The 25,363-nt window shown below is 48.7% G+C and overlaps 1 protein-coding gene across 1 annotated transcript in view; it reads right to left on the bottom strand.

The window, feature by feature from the left end:
* Positions 1–5,164: 5,164 nt before the first annotated feature.
* Positions 5,165–25,363, bottom strand: part of C1QB (complement C1q B chain) — a 58,644-nt gene continuing 38,445 nt past the window's right edge. The window contains exons 3-4 of the mRNA XM_077260509.1: positions 6,840–7,010; positions 5,165–6,770 (exon numbers count right to left, since the gene is read on the bottom strand). Coding sequence (XP_077116624.1) covers positions 6,181–6,770; positions 6,840–7,010 — 761 coding nt within the window. The 3' untranslated portion in view covers positions 5,165–6,180. The remainder of the gene's footprint in view (positions 6,771–6,839; positions 7,011–25,363) is intronic.

Raw genomic sequence — 25,363 nt, forward strand, 5'->3', positions numbered from 1 at the left:
TCACATAAGCATCAGTTGAGTGCTAGGTTTTTTCTTTATTTGGAGGGGTTATGGTCCTGAGGATCGATCTTGGGTCCTGGCACGATCTGTCCATGCTGATCGACTGGTCCGGGCATTTCATGCACGTTATCCTGGGAAACCTGGGGGTCCGGTGGCCCCCCCTTGAGGAGGGTACTGTCATGATCCAGTCCGGAGTTTAGTCCTGTCTGCTCATTCTCTGAGTGGATCATGTCTAGGGTTAACTTTGTTCTGCTTCATTTTGGTCTCAGGTTTGCTATTTAGCTCCCAGGTATCCTGAGGGTGGTGTCAGCTATAGCTCTGTCTTTGGCGTGTGTACCTGACTCTGGAAGCTCTTAATTTGTCCTGTTGTGAACCCTGACTTTTCCTGTGTATGTTATCTCCCCCTGCCTGCCCTTTCCCAGTGTCTCTTTGTTTGTCTGTAGATCTGCTTGACTCCCTGTTACTGACCTCCTGGCTTGGCGTTTTGACTCTGTTTCAGCTTGTCCCTATTGTACCGTATTTTGCCCGTCCTAGTTTACTGATCCCTCGCTATGTCTTGACTATTCATTCTGTCTAATCATTTTGTACTGTAGTGCTATCTTGTGTTCTGACTTGGCTATCCTGACCTCACTCTCTCTCGCCACTAGGTGGCGTTTGTTCAGCTGCTCTGTGAGTGCAGTCTCGCTTCTCTACCAAGCTCCCCCTGGTGGAGGTTGCGCTGTACTGCACTGCAGCTGCATGACACATAGGAGGAAAGATGGGATAGAGGAAGAAATAAGGATGGGGCAGAGGAAGAAGGAAGGGGCCACAGGAGGAACTATGGGGGACAGAGGAAGAAAGATGGGATAGAGGAAGAAATAAAGATGGGGCAGAGGAGTAAGAAAAAAAGGACAAGGGGCAGAGGAAGAAGGACGGGGCCACAGGAGGAACTATGGGGGACAGAGGAAGAAAGATGGGATAGAGGAAGAAATAAAGATGGGGCAGAGGAGTAAGAAAAAAAGGACAGGGGGCAGAGGAAGAAGGATGGGGCCACAGGAGGAAGTAACGATAGGCTAGAGGAGTAAGAAAGAGAGGACAGAGGAAGGACGGGGCCACAGGAGGAACTATGGGGGACAGAGGAAGAAAGATGGGATAGGGGAGAAAATAAGGACGAGGCAGAGTAGTAAGAAAGAAAGGACAGAGGAAGAAGGAAGGGGCCACAGGAGGAAGTAAGGATGGGCTAGAGGAGTAAGAGAGGACAGAGGAAGAAGGATGGGGCCACAGGAGGAACTATGGGGGACAGAGAAAGAAAGATGGGATAGGGGAGGAAATAAGGACGGGCAGAGGAGTAAGAAAGAAAGGACAGAGGAAGAAGGAAGGGGCCACAGGAGGAAGTAAGGATGGGCTAGAGGAGTAAGAGAGGACAGAGGAAGAAGGACAGGGCCACAGGAGGAACTATGGGGACATAGGAGGAAAGATGGGATGGGGAGGAAATAAGGACAGGGCAGAGGAGCAAGAAAGAAAGGACAGGGGACAGAGGAAGAAGGAAGGGGCCACAGGGGGAAGTAAAGATTGGCTAGAGGAGTAAGAAAGAGGACAGAGGAAGAAGAACGCGGCCACAGGAGGAACTATGGGGACATAGGAGGAAAGATTGGATGGGGAGGAAATAAGGACGGGGCAGAGGAGTAAGAAAGAAAGGACAGGGGACAGAGGAAGAAGGATGGGGCCACAGGAGGAAGTAACAATAGGCTAGAGGAGTAAGAAAGAGAGGACAGAGGAAGGACGGGGCCACAGGAGGAACTATGGGGGACAGAGGAAGAAAGATGGGATAGGGGAGGAAATAAGGACAAGGCAGAGTAGTAAGAAAGAAAGGACAGGGGACAGAGGAAGAAGGAAGGGGCCACAGGAGGAAGTAAGGATGGGCTAGAAGAGTAAGAGAGGACAGAGGAAGAAGGATGGGGCCACAGGAGGAACTATGGGAACATAGGAGGAAAGATGGGATGGGGAGGAAATAAGGACGGGGCAGAGTAGTAAGAAAGAAAGAAAGGACAGGGGACAGAGGAAGAAGGAAGGGGCCACAGGAGGAACTATGGGGACATAGGAGGAAAGATGGGATGGGGAGGAAATAAGGACAGGGCAGAGGAGTAAGAAAGAAAGGACAGGGGACAGAGGAAGAAGGGGCCATAGGAGGAAGTAAGGATGGGCTAGAGGAGTAAGATAGGACAGAGGAAGAAGGACGGGGCCACAGGAGGAACTATGGGGACATAGGAGGAAAGATGGGATGGGGAGGAAATAAGGACAGGGCAGAGAAGTAAGAAAGAAAGGACAGAGGAAGAAGGAAGGGGCCACAGGAGGAAGTAAAGATTGGCTAGAGGAGTAAGAAAGAGAAGACAGAGGAAGAAGAACGGGGCCACAGGAGGAACTATGGCGGACAGAGGAAGAAAGATGGGATAGGGGAGGAAATAAGGACAGGGCAGAGGAGTAAGAAAGAAAGGACAGGGGAAAGAGGAAGTAGGAAGGGGCCACAGGAGGAAGTAAGGATGGGCTAGAGGAGTAAGAGAGGACAGAGGAAGAAGGACGGGGCCACAGGAGGAACTATGGGGACATAGGAGGAAAGATGGGATGGGGAGGAAGTAAGGACAGGGCAGAGGAGTAAGAAAGAAAGGACAGGGGACAGAGGAAGAAGGAAGGGGCCACAGGAGGAAGCAATGATGGGCTAGAGGAGTAAGAAAGGGAGGACACAGTAAGAAGGACGGGGCCACAGGAGGAGCTATGGGGGACAGAGGAAGAAAGATGGGATGGGGAGGAAGTAAGGACAGGGCAGAGGAGTAAGAAAGGAAGGACAGGGGACAGAGGAAGAAGGAAGGGGCCACAGGAGGAAGTAATGATGAGCTAGAGGAGTAAGAGGATAGAGGAAGAAGGACGGGACCACAGGAGGAACTATGGGAACATAGGAGGAAAGATGAGATAGGGAGGAAATAAGGACGGGCAGAGGAGTAAGAAAGAAAGGACAGGGGGCAGAGGAAGAAGGATGGGGCCACAGGAGGAAGTAAAGATTGGCTAGAGGAGTAAGAAAGAGAGGACAGAGGAAGAACGATGGGGCCACAGAAGGAACTATGGGGGACAGAGGAAGAAAGATGGGATAGGGGAGGAAATAAGGACGGGGCAGAGGAGTAAGAAAGAAAGGACAGGGGACAGAGGAAGAAGGAAGGGGCCACAGGAGGAAGTAAGGATGTGCTTGAGGAGTAAGAGAGGACAGAGGAAGAAGGATGGGGCCACAGGAGGAACTATGGGGATATAGGAGGAAAGATGGGATGGGGAGGAAATAAGGACAGGGCAGAGGAGTAAGAAAGAAAGGACAGGGGACAGAGGAAGAAGGAAGGGGCCACGGGAGGAACGATGGTGGACAGAGGAGGAGGCAAAGGAGGAAGGAAAGATGGGGCAAAAGTAGAAGGACAGGGCCACTTGAGGAAGTAAGGATGGGATAGAGGAGTAATAATGAAAGGACAGAGGCAGAGGAAGAATGGCAGGGCCAGAGGGGGGACTATGGGAGGCCAAGGAGGAAAGATTGGGTAGATAAGGAAGGATAGGAGGCAAAGGAAGAAGGAAGGACGGGGGCAGAGGAGGAAGGACAGGGCCACAGGAGGAAGTAAGGATGCAATAGAGTAGTAAGAAAGAAAGGACAGGGGCAGATGTAGACTGGTGCCACCGGACACGGGGCCACAAAAGAAAGCATGGGGCCACAGGAGGAAGTAAGGATGGGTTGCAGCAAAGAGAGAAAGTATTGGGGACAGAGAAGGAAAGACGGGGTAGAGGAGGAAGAAAGGATGGAGAAAAGAGGTAGAAGGAAGGATGGAGAACAGGGGGAGAAGGAAGAAAGGGCGGGCAGAGAAAGAAGGATGGACGAGGGGCAGAAGGAGAATGAAGGACGGGCAGAGCATTAAGGATTTGGGAAGGAACGGAGGAGGAAAAATAGATGATGGGCACAGGAGGCAGGAAGAATGGGGCAGAGGAGTAAGGAGGAATGGGGTGGAGGAAGCACAGACAGCGCAGACTATGAAAATGGGGGACAAAGGAAGAAAGATGGGAAGGAAGGACAGGAGGTAGAAGGAAAGAAGGGGCATAATAGAAGGAAAGGAAAGATGTCAGATGACTAAGGTTGGGAGGCGGGGCAGAGGAGGAACGATGGATGGGTGGCAGAGGTGACAAGAAGGACGGGGCAGAACAGGAAGGATCCTTTCGTTCTTCCCTTTGGGCCACATTTAGTGATATTGGCTGGGATATCACAGACATATGATACGTTTGTGTAACACCGCTGACTGTGCTCACTGGATGTCCTGTTCTTTGTAGGCATTTCCCTGGATGACGCCCGTCTTCCCTGTCGTGTGCTACTTTCAGTCCTTGCACTAGTGATGTGCTGATCACTCATCATGGCTGCTGGCTGCATACTGAGGGTATAGGACGCTTCATGTATAGACATGGACATCACCGACACACTGTTTTGTCCACTGGTCAGGGATGCATCAGCTGCATGGTAGCGGTAACCCCCATTATTATTTACAGGGGTGCAGATTGTGGCACCATTGTTTTAGAGGAACGCAGTACACGACGGTATTATTATAATTCACTGTGTGGGTGCAGTATATTGCAGGCAGCAGCTCAGTAAGTAAATGTGGTCACTGAATGGTGGTACCTATAGGGGCAATACAAGGCAAGTAGGCACAGCGCCCTTTTAGCCACCACATTCTCCCAGGACCATCATACAGCTCACCGTAGGCAGAAGCTTCAGACTACATTTACACACAGTTTTCTTGCATCCTGTTTGCAGGTGTCTTTAACTCTGTCCCGATGTTATATTTTAGACCACAGATAATTAGGAGAAACATAATAAACATTTGGTGTGAATGAGTTGGGAACCACACAGACCGACACTGGGCATCTCTCCGGCTCAGGCCACAGTCATGTCCAGCACGTTATCACTGGTATCATGGATGGCCGTCTTGCACAAACCGCACGTACAGGTATACGCTGCGGAAAAAGAGCTCATAAGCCGAAATGCGTAAAACTATACTTCCTCTACAACACAAAGAGCAAGTTCGGCCACTGCACACACACACTGCGGCCACTGCACACTCACACTGCGGCCACTGCACACTCACACTGCGGCCGCACGGGAACTAAAAACTTTTACGCTGCAGACAGAATTTATTTACTATATCACGCTGAGACATCTGGATCATTGTCCATGCAAAACACATTATACCCCCAATATATAATCCAGGGGGGGCATCATACAGACAGGACAGGGCTCATGAGATGGGTGGAGCATGAACACTTGATGATGGGGTCATACTGGGAGAACGGGGCACACGTGTGTAGTCAGTGCTTGTATGTGGCCGGAGCGTGGGGCTCATGTGATGGGTGGAGCACAGACACTGGATGATGGGGTCATACAGAGAGGATGGGGCACATGTGTGTAGTCCAGTGTCTTGTATATGGCCGGAGCGTGGGGCTCATGTGATGGGTGGAGCACGGACACTGGATGATGGGGGGTCATACAGAGAGGATGGGGCACATGTGTGTAGTCCAGTGCTTGTATATGACCGGAGCGTGGGGCTCATGTGATGGGTGGAGCACGGACACTGGATGATGGGGTCATACAGAGAGGATGGGGCACATGTGTGTAGTCCAGTGTCTTGTATATGGCCGGAGCGTGGGGCTCATGTGATGGGTGGAGCACGGACACTGGATGATGGGGGATCATACAGAGAGGATGGGGCACATGTGTGTAGTCCAGTGCTTGTATATGACCGGAGCGTGGGGCTCATGTGATGGGTGGAGCACGGACACTGGATGATGGGGTCATACAGAAATGATGGGGCACATGTGCCTTGTCCAGTGCTTGTATGTGGCTGGAGCGTGGGGCTCGTGATGGGTGGAGCACGGACACTGGATGATGGGGTCATACAGAGAGGATGGTGCACATGTGTGTAGTCCAGTGTCTTGTATATGGCCGAAGCATGGGGCTCATGTGATGGGTGGAGCATGGACACTGGAGCCTTGGAGGGAAGAGGAGGAGTAAGCTGTAAATGGAAAAAGTATAAAGGTAGGCACTAGCATTTCGGGATCACTTGACACTAGCAATATAGATTGCTTCATGCTTTTGCAGTGGAGAATCAGCAGACTTCCTCCTTGTCAATCTTAGGACTCTGGGAACAGCAGAAAGCCGGAGAATATAGTATCTGCCCCTTCGGTACCCAGCAGGTGGTTCTTCTCAGTGGGCTCCAGCCAGACAGACTCATCCTTGCTGACCTTCAGAACAACGCCACCAGTGGTGGTCTGGAAGACGTTGAGGACCTGATCACAGAAGAGGACCACCTTTTCCTTGTCACTGGCATTATTGTTGGGGTTGAATCGGCCTTTGACAATGTGGATGCAGAGGTGTCCCCTCGACGAGGCGTGGTATGTGAAGTAGTACAGGCCGGGGTACTTACAGGTGAACTTTCCAGTGCGGATATCAAACTGATTACTTATGTTGATGATCTCTTTATCAAAGCGAATGGGCTGATCCTTTCGCGGATACCCTGTGGTGGTTTTCTTCACTGAGAAAGCAGACTGCACCTCTGTCTTGTAGTCTCCAGATTCTCCTTTAAAGCCTTTTAGACCTCTGGGTCCTGGATGACCTGGAGGACCTGTTGGCCCTTTTGGCCCCACTTTTCCGGGGTTTCCGGGCTGACCTCGGTCTCCTCTGTATTCTTCTTCTTTCCAATCAATGAAAGTTCCAGGAGGTCCTGATGCAGAGGAGACATTAGATCAGGAGCGGATGTCACCCCAGATTCCCGCCTTTACCACTGACTTACCCTGGTCTCCCTTCTCCCCATTGCCTCCGTCCTTCCCATCTGCACCAGGCGCTCCTGGGATTCCTGGTAGCCCTGGCATTCGAGCTTGGCAGCTCTGTGACTGACATAAAGAGGGGGACAGGAGGTTGATACAGAAGAAGACAAGCACAGCTCTGGGGAACATTCTGCCACCTGGAAGAATAAACGCCACAGATTAGCATAAGACCAGTGTGATAGCAAAGCCTATACCATGTGCACAATTATCAGTCTACAAGGACTGTGCAGTGTATGTACCCCATGTGAAGAGTTATCAGGCAGTGTGGGCTGTACAGTATGTACTGCGTGTGTGTGTGTGTGTATGTATATATATATATATATATATATATATATATAATTGTCTAAGGCGTACTTCCGTCTGTTTGTCACGGAAGTCCCGCATCGCTGATTGGTCGCGGCCGGCCGCGACCAATCAGCGACGGGCACAGTCCGGTCGCAAATTCGCCCTTCCCTACTCCCCTCCAGTCAGTGCCCCCTCCCTTCTCCCCTCCAGTCACTGCCAGTGTGTCGCCCCATCCCGGACCAACTTTTTACTATTGATGCTGCCTATGCAGCATAAATAGTAAAAATATATAATGTTAAAAATAATAAAAAAATGTTAAATAAAATCGTGCTATTCTCACCTTCCGGCATCCACCGAAGCTGTCCTGCTCTTCGCGATGCGGTCGGCAGCTTCCGTTCCCAGTGATGCATTGCAAAATTACCCAGATGACTTAGTGGTCACGTGGGCTGTGCTATATACTACGTGGCTGTGCTATATACTACGTGGCTGTCTGTGTTATATACTACGTGGCTGTGCTATATACTACATGGCTGTCTGTTATATACTACATGGCTGCTATATACTATGTGGCTGTGCTATATACTACATAGCTGTCTGTGTTGTATACTACATGCCTATGCTATATACGTGGGCTGTGTTATATACTATGTGGCTGTGCTATATACTACGTGGCTGCTATAAACGACATGGTTGTGCTATATACTACGTGGGCTGTTTTATATACTACGTGACTGCTATATACTACGTGGCTGCTATATACTATGTGGGCTGTGTTACATACTACGTAGCTGTGCTATATACTACGTGGGCTGTGTTATATACTACGTGGGCTTTGCTATATACTACGTGGCTGTGTTATATACTTCATGGGCTGTGCTATATACTACATGGGCTGTGTTATATACCATGTGGGCTGTGCTATATACTATGTGGCTGTGCTATATACTACGTGGCTGTGCTATATACTACGTGCCTGTGTTACATACTACGTGGCTGTGCTATATACTATGTGGCTGTCTGTGTTATATACTACGTGGGCTGTGCTATATACTACGTGACTGTGCTATATACTATGTGGCTGTGCTATATACCTATATACTACGTGGCTGCTATATACTACGTGGTTGTGCTATATATTACGCGCCTGTGTTATATACTACGTGGGCTGTGCTGTATACTACGTGGCTGTGTTATATACTTCGTAGGCTGTGCTATATACTATGTGGGCTGTGTTATATACTACGTTGGCTGTGCTATATACTACGTGCCTGTGTTATATACTAAGTGGGCTGTGCTATATAGTACTTGGACTGTGTTATATACTATGTGGCTGCTATATACTACGTGTCTGTGCTATGTATTACGTGGGCTGTGTTATATACTACGTGGCTGTGCTATACTACGTGGCTGTGCTATGTATTACGTGGGCTGTGTTATATACTATGTGGCTGTGCTATATATTACGTGGCTGTGCTATATACTATGTGGCTGTACTATATCCTGCGCCCCAAACCCCCGACATCCTGCGACCCCCAACCCCCGACATCCTGCGACCAATCAGTGACAGACACAGTCCAGCCGCAAATTGACGTGGGATTTGAACCACGCTTCGCTGATTGGTCGCACCCGGCTGGCCGCGACCAATCAGTGATATTGGCACGGGATTTAAACACCGCTTCAGTGATTGGTCTTGCCTGGCTGGCCATGACCAATCAGTGACAGGCGCAGTCCGGCCGTGAATTGGTGCAGGATTTGAACCACGCTTCGCTGATCGGCCAGCCTTGCGCGACCAATCAGCGATATGGGCGCGAAATTTAACCTCCACTCACAGCGCGACGAACATTCATACATACATATTCTAGAATACCCGATGTGTTAGAATCGGGCCACCATCTACTATATATATATATATATATATATATATATATATATATATATATATACATACATACATACATACATACATACATACATACATACATACATACATACATACATATATACATATATGTATACACTGCTCAAAAAAATAAAGGGAACACTAAAATCCCAAATCCTAGATATCGCTGAATGAAATATTCCAGTTGTAAATCTTTATTCATTACATAGTGGAATGTGTTGAGAACATTAAAACCTAAAAATGATCAATGTAAATCACAACTAATATCCCACGGAGGTCTGGAGTTGGGATAAGGAAAATGAAGTTACAGGCTGATCCAACTTCAGTGGAAATGCCTCAAGACAAGGAAATGATGCTCAGTAGCGTGAGTGGCCTCCACGTGCCTGTATGACCTCCCTACAATGCCTGCTCATGCTCCTGATGAGGCGGCGGATGGTCTCCTGAGGGATATCCTCCCAGACCTAGACTAAAGCATCCGCCAACTCCTGGACAGTCTGTGGTGCAACGTGATGTTGGTGGATGGTGCGAGACATGATGTCCTAGAGGTGTTGAATCGGATTCAGGTCTGGGGAACGGGTGGGCCAGTCCATAGCTTCAATGCCTTCATCTTGCAGGAACTGCTGACACACTCCAGCCACATGAGGTCTGGCATTGTCCTGCATTAGGAGGAACCCAGGGCCAACCGCACAAGCATATTGTCTCACAAGGGGTCTGAGGATCTCATCTTGGTACCTAATGGCAGTCAGGCTACCTCTGGCAAGTACATGGAGGGCTGTGCGGCCCTCCAAAGAAATGCCATCCCACACCATTACTGACCCACTGCCAAATCAGTCATGCTGAAGGATGTTGCAGGCAGCAGATTGCTCCCCACGGCGTCTCTAGACTCTGTCATGTCTGTCACATGCTCAGTGTGAACCTGCTTTTATCTGTGAATAGCACATGGCGCCAGTGGCGAATTTGCCAATCCTGGTGTTCTGTGGCAAATGCCAAGCATCCTGTAAAAAATGAAGACAGGCGGGCACCACTACATGGGATCTCCCATCACATGCCACAAATGTATATAAGTCAAGAAACAAAGAGAAAAGGAGGCATGTACAAATTGGGGATCACCACATCCAAAATCATACAAATATAATACATTTTATTAAATATAGCAAGCACAAAACACTGCACAAAACTTTAAAAGCACATAAAAAACCACCGAAAAACATGGTAAATACAAAGACCCATAATAGGGTCTATAACCCCGGTTCAAAACACATCCCCATATATAAATAACGTATTCAACACCTAGTATAGTGCACTGAATATAAGTATACTATGCAGTCCCAGAGGCTAAGATAATACAGGCGTAAACTTACATATAAACAAGGAGTACCCCGTCCAGTGCAAGACTGAGCCCCGATCCCTACAAAATGTCAAGGGATTCTAGGGACAAGCAAAAAGGGGGGTAGAGAACCAGGGCATAAAACCACCCAACGCGTGTCGCCAGAAAGATCTGGCTTCCTCAGGGGCATTGAATGCAGAGAGGTGCCCGTGTTATAAATACCTGTTAATTGTAAAAAGGCTAGAAACAGCTGGTACCTAGTATCCAGGATGTACAGCATGGCACCGGTACTGAGTGAGGAAAACCGGAAGTGGCAGAGGACCCCGGCGTCTGCGCAGTATAGCAAAATTGCTAAGGTGAGAAGTTCCCTGATTGTGGGCCGCCCACAGCTGCGCATGCGCCAATCGGCGATAGAGAATGTCGGCGTCTGCGCAGTGCAGCAAAGCTGCGAAAGAGGGGAGAAGATTCTCCTATTGCGGATTGCTGGCAAGTGCGCGTGCGCCGATCGGCGCCTGCGCACTGTATGCCAGAAGACATAATAAGTCCGCATATGGACTCTCGGACGAGAGTATTGAAAGGAAAAAGACCCCTAATGGATACAAAGGATCCGGAGTGAAGCAATTATATATAGTGCACAAGGGGCACAGGGCAAGGACAAGTCTGCCCATGAAAACAAAAAAGGAAAGTCACTTGTGGGATAAAAAGGTTTTTTATGTGTATATATATGTGTATATATATATATACATATATATATACTCTAGATGATGGCTCTGAGAGGTATATGCAGAAAGTACACCAGTGATGCATAACAATAAATGAACAAGAATAAACAAATAAACAAAAATAATAAATAAAAATAAAAGTAACAATAAGAATAAATAAATAAAAAATAATATCTACAAAATAATAAGTATACGCAAAAATAAAGATAAGAATAAATATAAATGAATGGAAAAGATGTACAAATAAAAATAAATATAAATAAAAATAAATATGAAAATAAAAATAAAGAAAAATAAATAAAGAATATAATAAATAATAATGAATATGAAATAAAAATACAAATACAAAAATATATAAATACTGTCTAAAGAAAAAATGATGATGATAATAATAAGAACACAACCAAAAAACTAAGACTGTTTGTAGTATCCCGAAAATAAGAGTTCCTCATTGAGTCCATGTGGGGCGAGGCTTTGAAGATTATGGATCCATCTTGATTCACATCGCAGTAATTTTCTAACTCTATCTCCACCTCTGATGTTAAGTGGAACCAACTCTAGTCCCAAAACCTTTAGGCTCTTGGTACGGCCAAGATGGATATCCAAAAAATGTGTCGCTACTGATTAAATATTCTTGCCTTTCTCTCGATCCTTGTGAGCCATGGCAATATTTGATAGGTGCTGTTGAATCCTCCTTCTTAATTCTTGGGTTGTTTGTCCCACGTAGACTTTGGGACAGTCGCATATTAAGGCATAGACCAATGAGCGGCTTTTACAGTTGAAAAAAGACCTCCTGGGTTTGATCTGGAAAGGAGAAATAGATAATGACAGACCATCCCGGGCTACGGTGTACTGGCAAACATTACAGCCTCCACATGGGTAGGTGCCAAAAGTCCTAATACCCCTGTTGAGTCTGATGGTAGGACGGACAAAGTGACTATGGCATAGCAAGTCCTTCAAATTACTGGCCCTCCTGGCTATCAATTTAGGTGTTTCTGAGATATGAGGCTTTAGCTTGGGTTCACTAAGTAGGATTCCCCAGCTATGATCCAGCATTTTGTAGATGTCCCCCCACTGATTGTTAAATGTAGTAACAATACCCATGGGCCTAGAGGACTCACGTGCTTGTCTTTGAAATAATCCCATCCGTTCACTATTTTTCGCTCTCTGGTAAGCCGAGGAAATAAGTCTTAGGGTATCCCCGATGTTTAAAACGATTGGTCAATTTCCGAGCCTCCACATCAAAGTCGGTCCTCTCACTGCAATTTCTCCTTACTCGAAGAAATTGACCAGTTGGTATACCGTTCTTTAAGGACCTAGGGTGGAAACTAGAGTAATGCAGCAGGCTATTTGTCGCTGTCGGTTTGCGATGGAGGGTGGTAACAATATACGAACCATCAAGGGTAAGCTTCAAATCAAGGAAATCCACTGACGTCCGTGAGAGATGTGAAGTGAGCCGGATGTTGAAAGGGTTATTATTGAGTTCAGTGAGAAAAAGATGGTATTCCTTCTCCGTACCTGTCCAAAAAATTATAACATCATCAATTAAGCGGAGCCATTTCTGGCAAAATTTCTTGTACGCTCCATGTTCAAAGACCACCGACTCCTCCCACCACCCCAAAAAGAGATTTGCGTAGGATGGTGCGCATCGTGCCCCCATGGCCGTGCCTTTTACTTGTCTATAGAATATTCCATCAAAGACAAAGTAGTTTTTGTCAAGGACAAAAAACAAGAGGTCTAAGATAAACTGGTCATGTTTTCTGTCCCCTGTACTACTGTGTTCCAAAAAGAATGAAACAGCTCTTAGGCCTGTATCATGGTCGATACTTGTGTACAGGGACTCGACATCCAGTGTAATTAGGAGAGTGCCAGGTGGTAAAGCAAACTCCCGAAGAAGCTGGATCAAGTGTGTCGAATCCCTGATAAATGATTTTAGTGACATTGCCATAGGCTGTAGGAAAAAGTCCAAATACATACATGGTTTCTCAAACAGACCACTTATGCCGGACACGATTGGCCTACCTGGAGGGTTTTCCAACGACTTGTGCACCTTGGGGAGCAAATAAAACGTTGTGTCTGTCTGTGTCACCAAACCTTTAGTCAAGTTTGTCTCTTTACTCGACCTTTCTCTCCAGGGTCGCCACCCACGGTTGGTGCGGTCATTAGTCCCACTTACAGTCGAGACTAGCAACTGACCAGAGTCTGACCCTCCATCACTACGTCTACTACTGTTCATGCTCCTTAGCTTTGTACAGTGAGTAGAACTGCCACTTTCAGATATTCGACCACTTTGTCTCCCTGAACATCCTTGGTGGTCAGCCATTCCATTCTTTGGAGGGTCCCTTTTGTTTCCTTTTCCTTGGGAAGAAGGCGGCCGCCACCTTAGGTTCTGCAGCTGTTTATTGACCTGCCGTCTGTACAGTCTTAGGTGCTCTACTTCTCTCAGGTATGCCATGCGATACCTCAGGAGCATCCGGATATTCCCTAGACTCTCCTTGGACCCGACAACCAGGAATGACACCATCCCATCTTCACCCACCTGGGCCTCGTCATCAGCCGGAATCCTTAGTCTCTTCACACCGGATTTATCCACCATCTCCTGCATCACTTTCCCAAATCTACCAATGAGCTTCGCTACCAGAGCTCTGGGCACTTGGACTGTGTCCTCTACCAAGCCCAGACGACTTTGAGCTTTCCTGGCTTGCTCCAAACAACGAGTGGCCTCATTATTCCTCAACAGGATCATCTGTTTCGTGCGGAGGCACTGTAGGTGCATGTCCCTCAGGACAGCCACCCTCTTCACTGTGACTTCCTTAGTAGACAGTACCACCAACTGTTTCGTCTCCAGTGCCCACTACACGCTTCTACTGCCTTTTTAAAGGCCTCATGCACACCCTCACTGGTACATGCATCTTGCGCCTCTTTGGGTACATCTATCACGCACTTGAAGAGCGGAGTCTCACTTTCTTCAGGAACGGACGGCTCCTGCTTTGCCATGGACCTTTCCATCAAGACACCTGTCACAACCGCGTGACTATCTTGTTCCGCTTTTAGCGCCAACTCCTCTTCAGCTTTACCCTCTTCCAGACCCCTGGTCAAGATGGGCATTAGCAGCTTCACCTCGTTACCACTCTGGTACTGGCACGGGAAGTCTGCGACCACCACCTCTTTCTCTTGTAGAGGGCCTTTTAGTGCTTCTCTGAGTACTACAATGTCTTCCTTTAGGGTCTCATACATACTTTGCCATGTGAACAGGTGACCTCTGAGCTCAGAGACTTCCTTCTTCAGCTCATCCAGCCTGTGCTCAGCCGCTTGTCTCAGGACCCTTTCTCGTTCAACATGGTCTTTCACTGACTCTTTAATCAATTCTATCTCGCTTCTCCCATCCTCTGGATTGGTGGAACATCCATCACTTGAGGAGGTACTTACTTCAGGCACCACTTCTTTGGTGGCCTCCTCCACTTCTGCACCCTCTGACTCTGCACTGTCAGGGTCGGCCCTCTCTTGGGTCTCAGCGGTGACATCATTAGGTTCGTTCCTTTTCCCTGGGACTTCAGAGTACTTCATACACCCCAGGTCCTCGGCATCTTCCGTCAATTCTTCACACGGAACAACTGGTTCAGCCCCTTCGCCTCTCTTACGTCTCCGGCGACGGGAGGAAGACTTGCCATTTGTACCTGAGTCAACCTTATTGCACTCTTTCCCACTGGCATCACCGTCTGAATGGGAGTCACCACCAACCGTCACCAGAGGTCCTGGACCCCGTCCTCCACCCGTCACCAGAGGTCCTGGACCCCGTCCTCCACCCGTCACCACAGGTCCTGGACCCCGTCCTCCACCCGTCACCACAGGTCCTGGACCCCGTCCTCCACCCATCATCACAGGTCCTGGACCCCGTCCTCCACCTGTCACCATGGCACATGCGCTTGTTACCGACCATGACTTGTCACAGTCACCCCCAGAGTCTGTGTCACACTCCACAGTACGATGACCCCGCAAGTCACTGTCTGGGTGTCAGCTCCACTTGTTTTATCCACCGGACTCCTACCAGTCTCCTACCAGTCGTATTGTGGCACACTTCAGGTGACGTCAGGTCACTTAGTTGGGCAGTCACAACTTTTCCCTTGGTCAGGCCTACCTTAGGACTGTCAACTCTAGGGGGCGCCTTCTCAACATTACTACCTCCCATCCACATTATATCCACAAACACTTCACCCTTTTCCCACAGTGCTTCCAAATCTTGTCCTATTACCATAGGACACGGCAAGTTCGGGACTACAGCCACCTCATGGTATGTGGAAACCTCCGCTGCGACAATGTAGATAGTGGCTACCTGGAGATATTTAGTGTCCCCAGGTGACACAGAATTTCCTGGAAGGGTTCTCAGCAAAGACGCTTCTCTCCCCGGGTCTATCAACGCCCGCACACACTCTCCATCCAGCCAAAAAGAACACAGTCGTGACTCCTCACTGACTGCCGCCCCTTTTTTGGCTCCACGCCCTTTTCGGACAAGTGCTCTGCTTTTTGACACCACCCCTGTTCAGGATTCCGCCCCCCTTCGGGATTCCACCCCTTTTTGGGCCATTACCCCTGTTCGGGTTACCGCCCCTTTCTGGGACTCCGCCCCCTTTTGGGCAACCATCTCCATTTGGGGTCACCGCTCACTATTAGGGACACTCCCCTGTTGTGAAATTGGATTCTGGGCTCCCCCGGTGGCCACTTGTGGAATTGAACTTGTGTGCATCATCCCCTCTGTTCACCTGCTCCTATCAGGATGTGGGAGTCGCTATATAACCTTGCTCCTCTGTCAGTTTCTTGCCGGTCAACAATGTAATCAGAAGCCTTCTGTGCTTGTTCCTGCTACTAGACAACTCCCAGCTAAGTTGGACTTTTGTCCTTGTGTGTTTTTGCATTTTGTTCCTGTTCACAGCTGCTGTTTCGTTACTGTGTCTGGAAAGCTCTTGTGATCGGAAATTGCCACTCTGGTGTTATGAGTTAATGCTAGAGTCTTAAAGGAATTTCTGGATGGTGTTTTGATAGGGTTTTCTGCTGACCATGAAAGTGTCCTTTCTGTCTTCCTGCTATCTAGAAAGCGGACCTCGATTTTGCTAAACCTATTTTCATACTACGTTTGTCATTTCATCTAAAATCACCGCCAATATATGTGGGGGCCTCTGTCTGCCTTTTGGGAAAATTTCTCTAGAGGTGAGCCAGGACTGTCTTTTCCTCTGCTAGGATTAGGTAGTTCTCCGGCTGGCGCTGGGCATCTAGGGTTAAAAAACGTAGGCATGCTACCCGGCCACTTCTAGTTGTGCGGCAGGTTTAGTTCATGGTCAGTATAGTTTCCATCTTCCAAGAGCTAGTTCTCATATATGCTGGGCTATGTTCTCTCGCCATTGAGAATCATGACAGTTTGACCGGCCAGAAAAAAGGGTTAAATTTCTGGCTGAGAAAGGAGAGAAAAAAGAAGTCTGCTACAATTTTTTTTTTTTTTCCCTCTAGTTCTGAGTGTGCTCTTAATTGAATCACTTGCTAGTCTGCCTATACTGCAGCCTTCCTCTCTTTCTCTCCTTCTAATCCTTGAATGGCTCTGTGTTCACCTGTTTCAAATGGATCTTCAGAGTGTAGCTACAGGTTTGAATAATCTCGCCACAAAGGTACAAAATTTGCAAGATTTTGTTGTTCATGCACCTATGTCTGAGCCTAGAATTCCTTTGCCTGAATTCTTCTCGGGGAATAGATCTCACTTTCAAAATTTTAAAAATAATTGCAAATTGTTTTTGTCCCTGAAGTCTCGCTCTGCCGGAGACCCTGCACAGCAGGTCAGGATTGTAATTTCCTTGCTCCGGGGCGACCCTCAAGACTGGGCTTTTGCATTGGCACCAGGGGATCCTGCGTTGCTCAATGTGGATGCGTTTTTTCTGGCCTTGGGGTTGCTTTATGAGGAACCTCATTTAGAGCTTCAGGCGGAAAAGGCCTTGATGTCCTTGTCTCAGGGGCAAGATGAAGCTGAAATATACTGCCAAAAATTCCGCAAATGGTCTGTGCTTACTCAGTGGAATGAGTGCGCCCTGGCGGCGATTTTCAGAGAAGGTCTCTCTGATGCCATTAAGGATGTTATGGTGGGGTTCCCTGTGCCTGCGAGTCTGAATGAGTCCATGACGATGGCTATTCAGATCGATAGGCGTCTGCGGGAGCGCAAACCTGTGCACCATTTGGCGGTGTCTACTGAGAAAACGCCAGAAAATATGCAATGTGATAGAATTCTGTCCAGAAGCGAGCGGCAGAATTTTAGACGAAAAAATGGGTTGTGCTTCTATTGTGGTGATTCAACTCATGTTATATCAGCATGCTTTAAGCGTACTAAGAAGCCTGACAAGTCTGTTTCAATTAGCACTTTACAGTCTAAGTTTATTCTATCTGTGACCCTGATTTGTTCTTTGTCATCTATTACCGCGGACGCCTATGTCGACTCTGGCGCTGCTTTGAGTCTTATGGATTGGTCCTTTGCCAAACGCTGTGGGTATGATTTGGAGCCATTGGAGGCTCCGATACCTCTGAAAGGGATTGACTCCACCCCATTGGCTAGTAATAAACCACAATACTGGACACAAGTGACTATGCGTGTTAATCCGGATCACCAGGAGGTTATTCGCTTTCTGGTGCTGTATAATCTACATGATGTTTTGGTGCTGGGATTGCCATGGCTGCAATCTCATAACCCAGTCCTCGACTGGAGAGCTATGTCTGTGTTAAGCTGGGGATGTAAAGGAACTCATGGGGACGTACCTTTGGTTTCCATTTCATCATCTATTCCCTCTGAGATTCCTGAATTCTTGTCTGACTTTCGTGACGTTTTTGAAGAACCCAAGGTTGGTTCACTACCTCCGCACCGGGAGTGCGATTGTGCCATAGACTTGATTCCGGGTAGTAAATACCCTAAGGGTCGTTTATTTAATCTGTCTGTGCCTGAACACGCTGCTATGCGAGAATATATAAAGGAGTCCTTGGAAAAGGGACATATTCGTCCTTCGTCATCTCCCTTAGGAGCCGGTTTTTTCTTTGTGTCTAAGAAAGACGGCTCTTTGAGGCCGTGTATTGATTATCGACTTTTGAATAAAATCACGGTTAAATATCAATATCCGTTACCACTGCTTACTGATTTGTTTGCTCGTATAAAGGGGGCCAAGTGGTTCTCTAAGATTGATCTCCGTGGGGCGTATAATTTGGTGCGAATCAAGCAGGGGGATGAGTGGAAAACCGCATTTAATACGCCCGAGGGCCATTTTGAGTATTTGGTGATGCCTTTTGGTCTTTCAAATGCCCCTTCAGTCTTCCAGTCCTTTATGCATGACATTTTCCGCGATTATTTGGATAAATTTATGATTGTGTATCTGGATGATATTCTGATTTTTTCGGATGACTGGGACTCTCATGTCCAGCAGGTCAGGAGGGTTTTTCAGGTTTTGCGGTCTAATTCCTTGTGTGTGAAGGGTTCTAAGTGTGTTTTTGGGGTTCAAAAGATTTCTTTCTTGGGATACATTTTTTCCCCCTCTTCCATCGAGATGGATCCTGTCAAGGTTCAGGCTATTGGTGATTGGACGCAACCCTCTTCTCTTAAGAGTCTTCAGAAATTTTTGGGCTTTGCTAACTTTTATCGTCGATTTATTGCTGGTTTTTCTGATGTTGTAAAACCATTGACTGATTTGACTAAGAAGGGTGCTGATGTTGCTGATTGGTCCCCTGATGCTGTGGAGGCCTTTCGGGAGCTCAAGCGCCGCTTTTCTTCCGCCCCAGTGTTGCGTCAGCCTGATGTTGCTCTTCCTTTTCAGGTTGAGGTCGACGCTTCTGAAATCGGAGCTGGGGCGGTGTTGTCGCAGAGAAGTTCCGACTGCTCCGTGATGAGACCTTGTGCTTTTTTTTCCCGTAAATTTTCGCCCGCCGAGCGGAATTATGATATTGGGAATCGGGAGCTTTTGGCCATGAAGTGGGCTTTTGAGGAGTGGCGTCACTGGCTTGAGGGGGCCAGACATCAGGTGGTGGTATTGACTGACCACAAAAATTGAATTTACCTTGAGTCTGCCAGGCGCCTGAATCCTAGACAGGCGCGCTGGTCGTTGTTTTTCTCTCGGTTTAATTTTGTGGTGTCATACCTACCGGGTTCTAAGAATGTTAAGGCGGATGCCCTTTCTAGGAGTTTTGAGCCTGACTCCCCTGGTAATTCTGAGCCCACAGGTATCCTTAAAGATGGAGTGATATTGTCTGCCGTTTCTCCAGACCTGCGGCGGGCCTTGCAGGAGTTTCAGGCGGATAGACCTGATCGTTGCCCACCTGGTAGACTGTTTGTTCCTGATGATTGGACCAGTAGAGTCATCTCTGAGGTTCATTCTTCTGCGTTGGCAGGTCATCCTGGAATCTTTGGTACCAGGGATTTGGTGGCAAGGTCCTTCTGGTGGCCTTCCCTGTCACGAGATGTGCGAGGCTTTGTGCAGTCTTGTGACGTTTGTGCTCGGGCCAAGCCTTGTTGTTCTCGGGCTAGTGGATTGTTGTTGCCCTTGCCTATCCCGAAGAGGCCTTGGACGCACATCTCGATGGATTTTATTTCGGATCTGCCTGTTTCTCAGAAGATGTCTGTCATCTGGGTGGTGTGTGACCGTTTCTCTAAGATGGTCCATCTGGTTCCCTTGCCTAAGTTGCCTTCTTCTTCCGAGTTGGTTCCTCTGTTTTTTCAAAATGTTGTTCGTTTGCATGGTATTCCTGAGAATATCGTTTCTGACAGAGGGACCCAATTCGTGTCTAGATTTTGGCGGGCATTCTGTGCTAGGATGGGCATAGATTTGTCTTTTTCGTCTGCTTTCCATCCTCAGACTAATGGCCAGACCGAGCGGACTAATCAGACCTTGGAGACATATTTGAGGTGTTTTGTGTCTGCGGATCAGGATGATTGGGTTGCTTTTTTGCCTTTGGCGGAGTTCGCCCTCAATAATCGGGCCAGCTCTGCCACCTTGGTGTCCCCGTTTTTCTGTAATTTGGGGTTTCATCCTCGATTTTCCTCCGGTCAAGTGGAATCTTCGGATTGTCCTGGAGTGGATGCTGTGGTGGAGAGGTTGCATCAGATTTGGGGGCAGGTGGTGGACAATTTGAAGTTGTCCCAGGAGAAGACTCAGCTTTTTGCCAACCGCCGTCGTCGTGTTGGTCCTCGGCTTTGTGTTGGGGACTTGGTGTGGTTGTCTTCTCGTTTTGTCCCTATGAGGGTTTCTTCTCCTAAGTTTAAACCTCGGTTCATCGGCCCGTACAAGATATTGGAGATTCTTAACCCTGTGTCCTTCCGTTTGGACCTCCCTGCATCCTTTTCGATTCATAATGTTTTTCATCGGTCATTGTTGCGCAGGTATGAGGTACCGGTTGTGCCTTCCGTTGAGCCTCCTGCTCCGGTGTTGGTTGAGGGTGAGTTGGAGTACGTTGTGGAAAAGATCTTAGACTCTCGTGTTTCCAGACGGAGACTCCAGTATCTGGTCAAATGGAAGGGATACGGTCAGGAGGATAATTCTTGGGTCACTGCCTCTGATGTTCATGCCTCCGATCTTGTCCGTGCCTTTCATAGGGCTCATCCTGATCGCCCTGGTGGTTCTGGTGAGGGTTCGGTGCCCCCTCCTTGAGGGGGGGGTACTGTTGTGAAATTGGATTCTGGGCTCCCCCGGTGGCCACTTGTGGAATTGAACTTGTGTGCATCATCCCCTCTGTTCACCTGCTCCTATCAGGATGTGGGAGTCGCTATATAACCTTGCTCCTCTGTCAGTTTCTTGCCGGTCAACAATGTAATCAGAAGCCTTCTGTGCTTGTTCCTGCTACTAGACAACTCCCAGCTAAGTTGGACTTTTGTCCTTGTGTGTTTTTGCATTTTGTTCCTGTTCACAGCTGCTGTTTCGTTACTGTGTCTGGAAAGCTCTTGTGATCGGAAATTGCCACTCTGGTGTTATGAGTTAATGCTAGAGTCTTAAAGGAATTTCTGGATGGTGTTTTGATAGGGTTTTCTGCTGACCATGAAAGTGTCCTTTCTGTCTTCCTGCTATCTAGAAAGCGGACCTCGATTTTGCTAAACCTATTTTCATACTACGTTTGTCATTTCATCTAAAATCACCGCCAATATATGTGGGGGCCTCTGTCTGCCTTTTGGGAAAATTTCTCTAGAGGTGAGCCAGGACTGTCTTTTCCTCTGCTAGGATTAGGTAGTTCTCCGGCTGGCGCTGGGCATCTAGGGTTAAAAAACGTAGGCATGCTACCCGGCCACTTCTAGTTGTGCGGCAGGTTTAGTTCATGGTCAGTATAGTTTCCATCTTCCAAGAGCTAGTTCTCATATATGCTGGGCTATGTTCTCTCGCCATTGAGAATCATGACACTCCCCACCCTGGGATACACCCCGTGGACTTCCCCACGGCACTCAGGCCCCAGTTCGCACAGTACACCTCTTTGTCTCTGGGCTTGTACTGGCCCTTTAAGAGTTAGCACAACTTGGAGGAAAAGGGAGAGAAAAAAAAATTAATTATTTTTTTTTTTCTTCTTTTATATGTCACTACACCAGCTCCTGCTGGTACTGCCACAGCTCCCGCTGCAGTCACATACAACCAGCACCTCCGGCTGCCAACCACAAGCCACTGCAGCTCAGTCTGCTGTGGAACCTCTTGCTGGAACTTGCAGCTACGCCTCACAAGGCTCTACCACCGACTTCGTGGACCCGCCAATCCACAGGACGCCGCTTGTCCCCTTCGTAACCCCGCCGAGTTACAGCCAGACGCTTGTCAGCTTCGTAACCCCGCCGAGTTACAGCCAGACGCAATCTTCGTGGCTCCGCCGAGCCACAGCAATTAACTCCCACGTGTGCGTGCTGGATCGGTGCCCGCATTCTCCACCAAATGTAAGACTATTCCTACTGAGTGTGTTGGGGGACACTCGCTTGGCCGCGATATTCAGCACACGGGCACGGGTTTTTAAAACAAAACAGTCCATACGGTTTATTATGCCTCATAAACCATACCATGAGCAGTCCATTTACATACTGAACCCGGACATCACTTCAAGTTTCAGGCCCTTATTCTGTGGCAACTAAACACGCTGGTCCTCATTGACCAGTTGCCGTGGGATACCACACAGTTCATGTTACAAGCACCGACAGTTTATGGAGGTACCTTATGGGAGCTCCTGCTCCTTCTGCTGACTCCTTGTCAGACCTCTCTCCTGGGGAAACTGCCTTACGGGGTTCACCAACTTGCCTGGCCGGCACACCTCAGTCAGTCCAGAGCCACCGAAGGCCGGTAGCTTCCCCAACACCGATCATCCAGGTCCACAGTCTCTCAGGTGCTCCAAGAAGACTCCACTCACAGGAGCTTCTAACACAGACTGTCCAGGACCATGATCACACTGTGGTCTTCAGAACGTCCATCCCACCTGGGACCGTCCAACCACAGAGGCATGTGGCCTGTCTGGGTGCTATTCAGGACTTAGTCCAACACCACAGGCCACCAGGTCCAAACCATGTGCTTTCCAGGAAGCCTCCTCCCAGGTCTTCCAACACAGGCTTCCAGGACCTTGCACTTGGACCTAACAGATCCAAACACTGGAACCACACAGGAACCACGTGACCCACACCCTGGCCACATTATGTACCCGTAAGCACACCCACAGTAATGGATCACCTGGGCTGGTCACGTGATCCTGACATCACTGCAGGTCGATTCTTACGGCCTCAATACGACTCCGTGCACATACCGGGGAGACCATGCAGCGCCCCCTACCTGTTACAGGGGTCACTGCATCACATTATATATATGCAGTATATATACTGCATGATCCCCACACAGCCTCCTTATATATACTGCATGATCCCCACACAACCTCCCTATATATACTGCATGAGCACCACACAGCCTCCCTATATATACACTGTATGAGCTCCACACAGCCTCCCTATATATACTGCACGAGCTCCACACAGCCTCCCCCATATGCAGCAAGAGCCCCACACAGCCTCCCTCATATGCAGCATGAGCCCCACACAGCCTCCCTATATTTACTGCATGATCCCCACACAGCCTCTCTATATACACTGCATGAGCCCCACACAGCCTCCCTATATATACTGCATGAGCACCACACAGCCTCCCTATATATACACTGTATGAGCTCCACACAGCCTCCCTATTTATATACTGCATGAGCCCCACACAGCCTCCCCCATATGCAGCAAGAGCCCCACACAGCCTCCCTCATATGCAGCACGAGCCCCACACAGCCTCCCTATATTTACTGCATGATCCCCACACAGCCTCTCTATATACACTGCATGAGCCCCACACAGCCTCCCCCATATGCAGCAAGAGCCCCACACAGCCTCCCTCATATGCAGCATGAGCCCCACACAGCCTCCCTATATTTACTGCATGATCCCCACACAGCCTCTCTATATACACTGCATGAGCCCCACACAGCCTCCCTCATATACTGCATGAGCCCCACACAGCCTCCCCCATATGTAGCATGAGCCCCACACAGCCTCCCTATATACTGCATGAGCCCCACACAGCTTCATATATACACTGCATGAGCCCCACACAGCCTCCCTATATATACTGCATGAGCCCCACACAGCCTCCCTATATATACTGCATGAGCCCCACACCGCCTCTCTATATACACTACATGAGCCCCACACAGCCTCCCTATATATACTGCATGAGCACCACACAGCCTCCCTATATATATACTGTATGAGCTCCACACAGCCTCCCTATATATACTGCATGAGCCCCACACAGCCTCCCCCATATGCAGCAAGAGCCCCACACAGCCTCCCCCATATGCGGCATGAGCCCCACACAGCCTCCCTCATATGCAGCATAAGCCCCACACAGCCTCCCCAATATACACTGCATGAGCCCCACACAGCCTCCCTCATATACTGCATGAGCCCCACACAGCCTCCCCCATATACTGCATGAGCCCCACACAGCCTCCCCCATATGCAGCATGAGCCCCACACAGCCTCCCCATATACAGCATGAGCCCCACACAGCCTTCCCATATACTGCATGAGCCCCACACAGCCTTCCCATATACTGCATGAGTCCCACACAGCCTCCCTATATACCCTGCATGAGCCCCACACATCCTTTCCATATACTGCTTGAGCCTCCACACAGCCTCCCCATATACTACATGAGCTCCACACAGCCTCCCCATATACTGCATGAGCCCCGACACAGCCTCCCTATATACACTGCATGTCGCCACATAGCCTCCCCATGTGCCGCATGTCACACCCATATGATGCACCATATCGCCCCATGTGTGCAGCACCATGTCGCCCCATGTGTGCAGCACCATGTCGCCCCATGTGTGCAGCATCATGTCGCCCCATGTGTGCAGCACCATGTCCCCCTTGTGTGCAGCACCATGTCACACCCCCATATCCTTCCCATGCCCCCCCAAACAGCCCATACACTTGAGAAAAAAGACACCATATACTCACCCCGGTCCCGTTCCCTGGCGCTCTGCTTCTCTCCCTGCCTCCACTCGCTGATTGGTGGAGGAAGCTGCCGAAGGCCCCTCCTGCACCAAAGGAGTCAGCAGCGGGTGCAGCTCAGAGCCGCACATGGAGACAGTGAGCGGGCAGGCACTGTGCGGTGCGTGGACCTCTGAATTCAAGCCCCACGGCTGTCTCTGTCCGTGGGATGGACTGAGACAGCCAGAGGGCTTGATGTGGCCCATGGGCTGCACTTCGCCCAAACCGGATCTATACACTGACACTGTATACTATGTACAGAGCTCCTGTGCATAATGTCACTGGTGATCACTGTATTATCTATACTCTGACACTGTATGCTATGTACAGAGGTCCTGTTTATAATGTCACTGGTGATCACTGTATTACCGGTACACTGTATACTGAGTTCCTGTGTATAATATCACTGGTGATCACTGTTTTACCTGTACACTATATGCTATATACAGAGCTCCTGTGTATAATGTCACTAGTGATCACTGTTTTACCTGTTCACTGACACTATATGTAGAGCTCATGTGTATAACTTTACCAGTGATCACTGTATTACTTGTGCACAATACACTATAAACAGAGCTCCTGTGTATAATGGCACTGGTGATCCCTGTTGTTATGATTTTCCCAATGGCAGGGAAATCAAAATAACAACGGACTAGCTCTCGGGTGATGGGAACTAAAGTGACCGTGACCTGAACCTG

Source organism: Ranitomeya variabilis, chromosome 4 (assembly GCF_051348905.1).
Source record: "Ranitomeya variabilis isolate aRanVar5 chromosome 4, aRanVar5.hap1, whole genome shotgun sequence".
NCBI lineage: Eukaryota > Metazoa > Chordata > Amphibia > Anura > Dendrobatidae > Ranitomeya > Ranitomeya variabilis.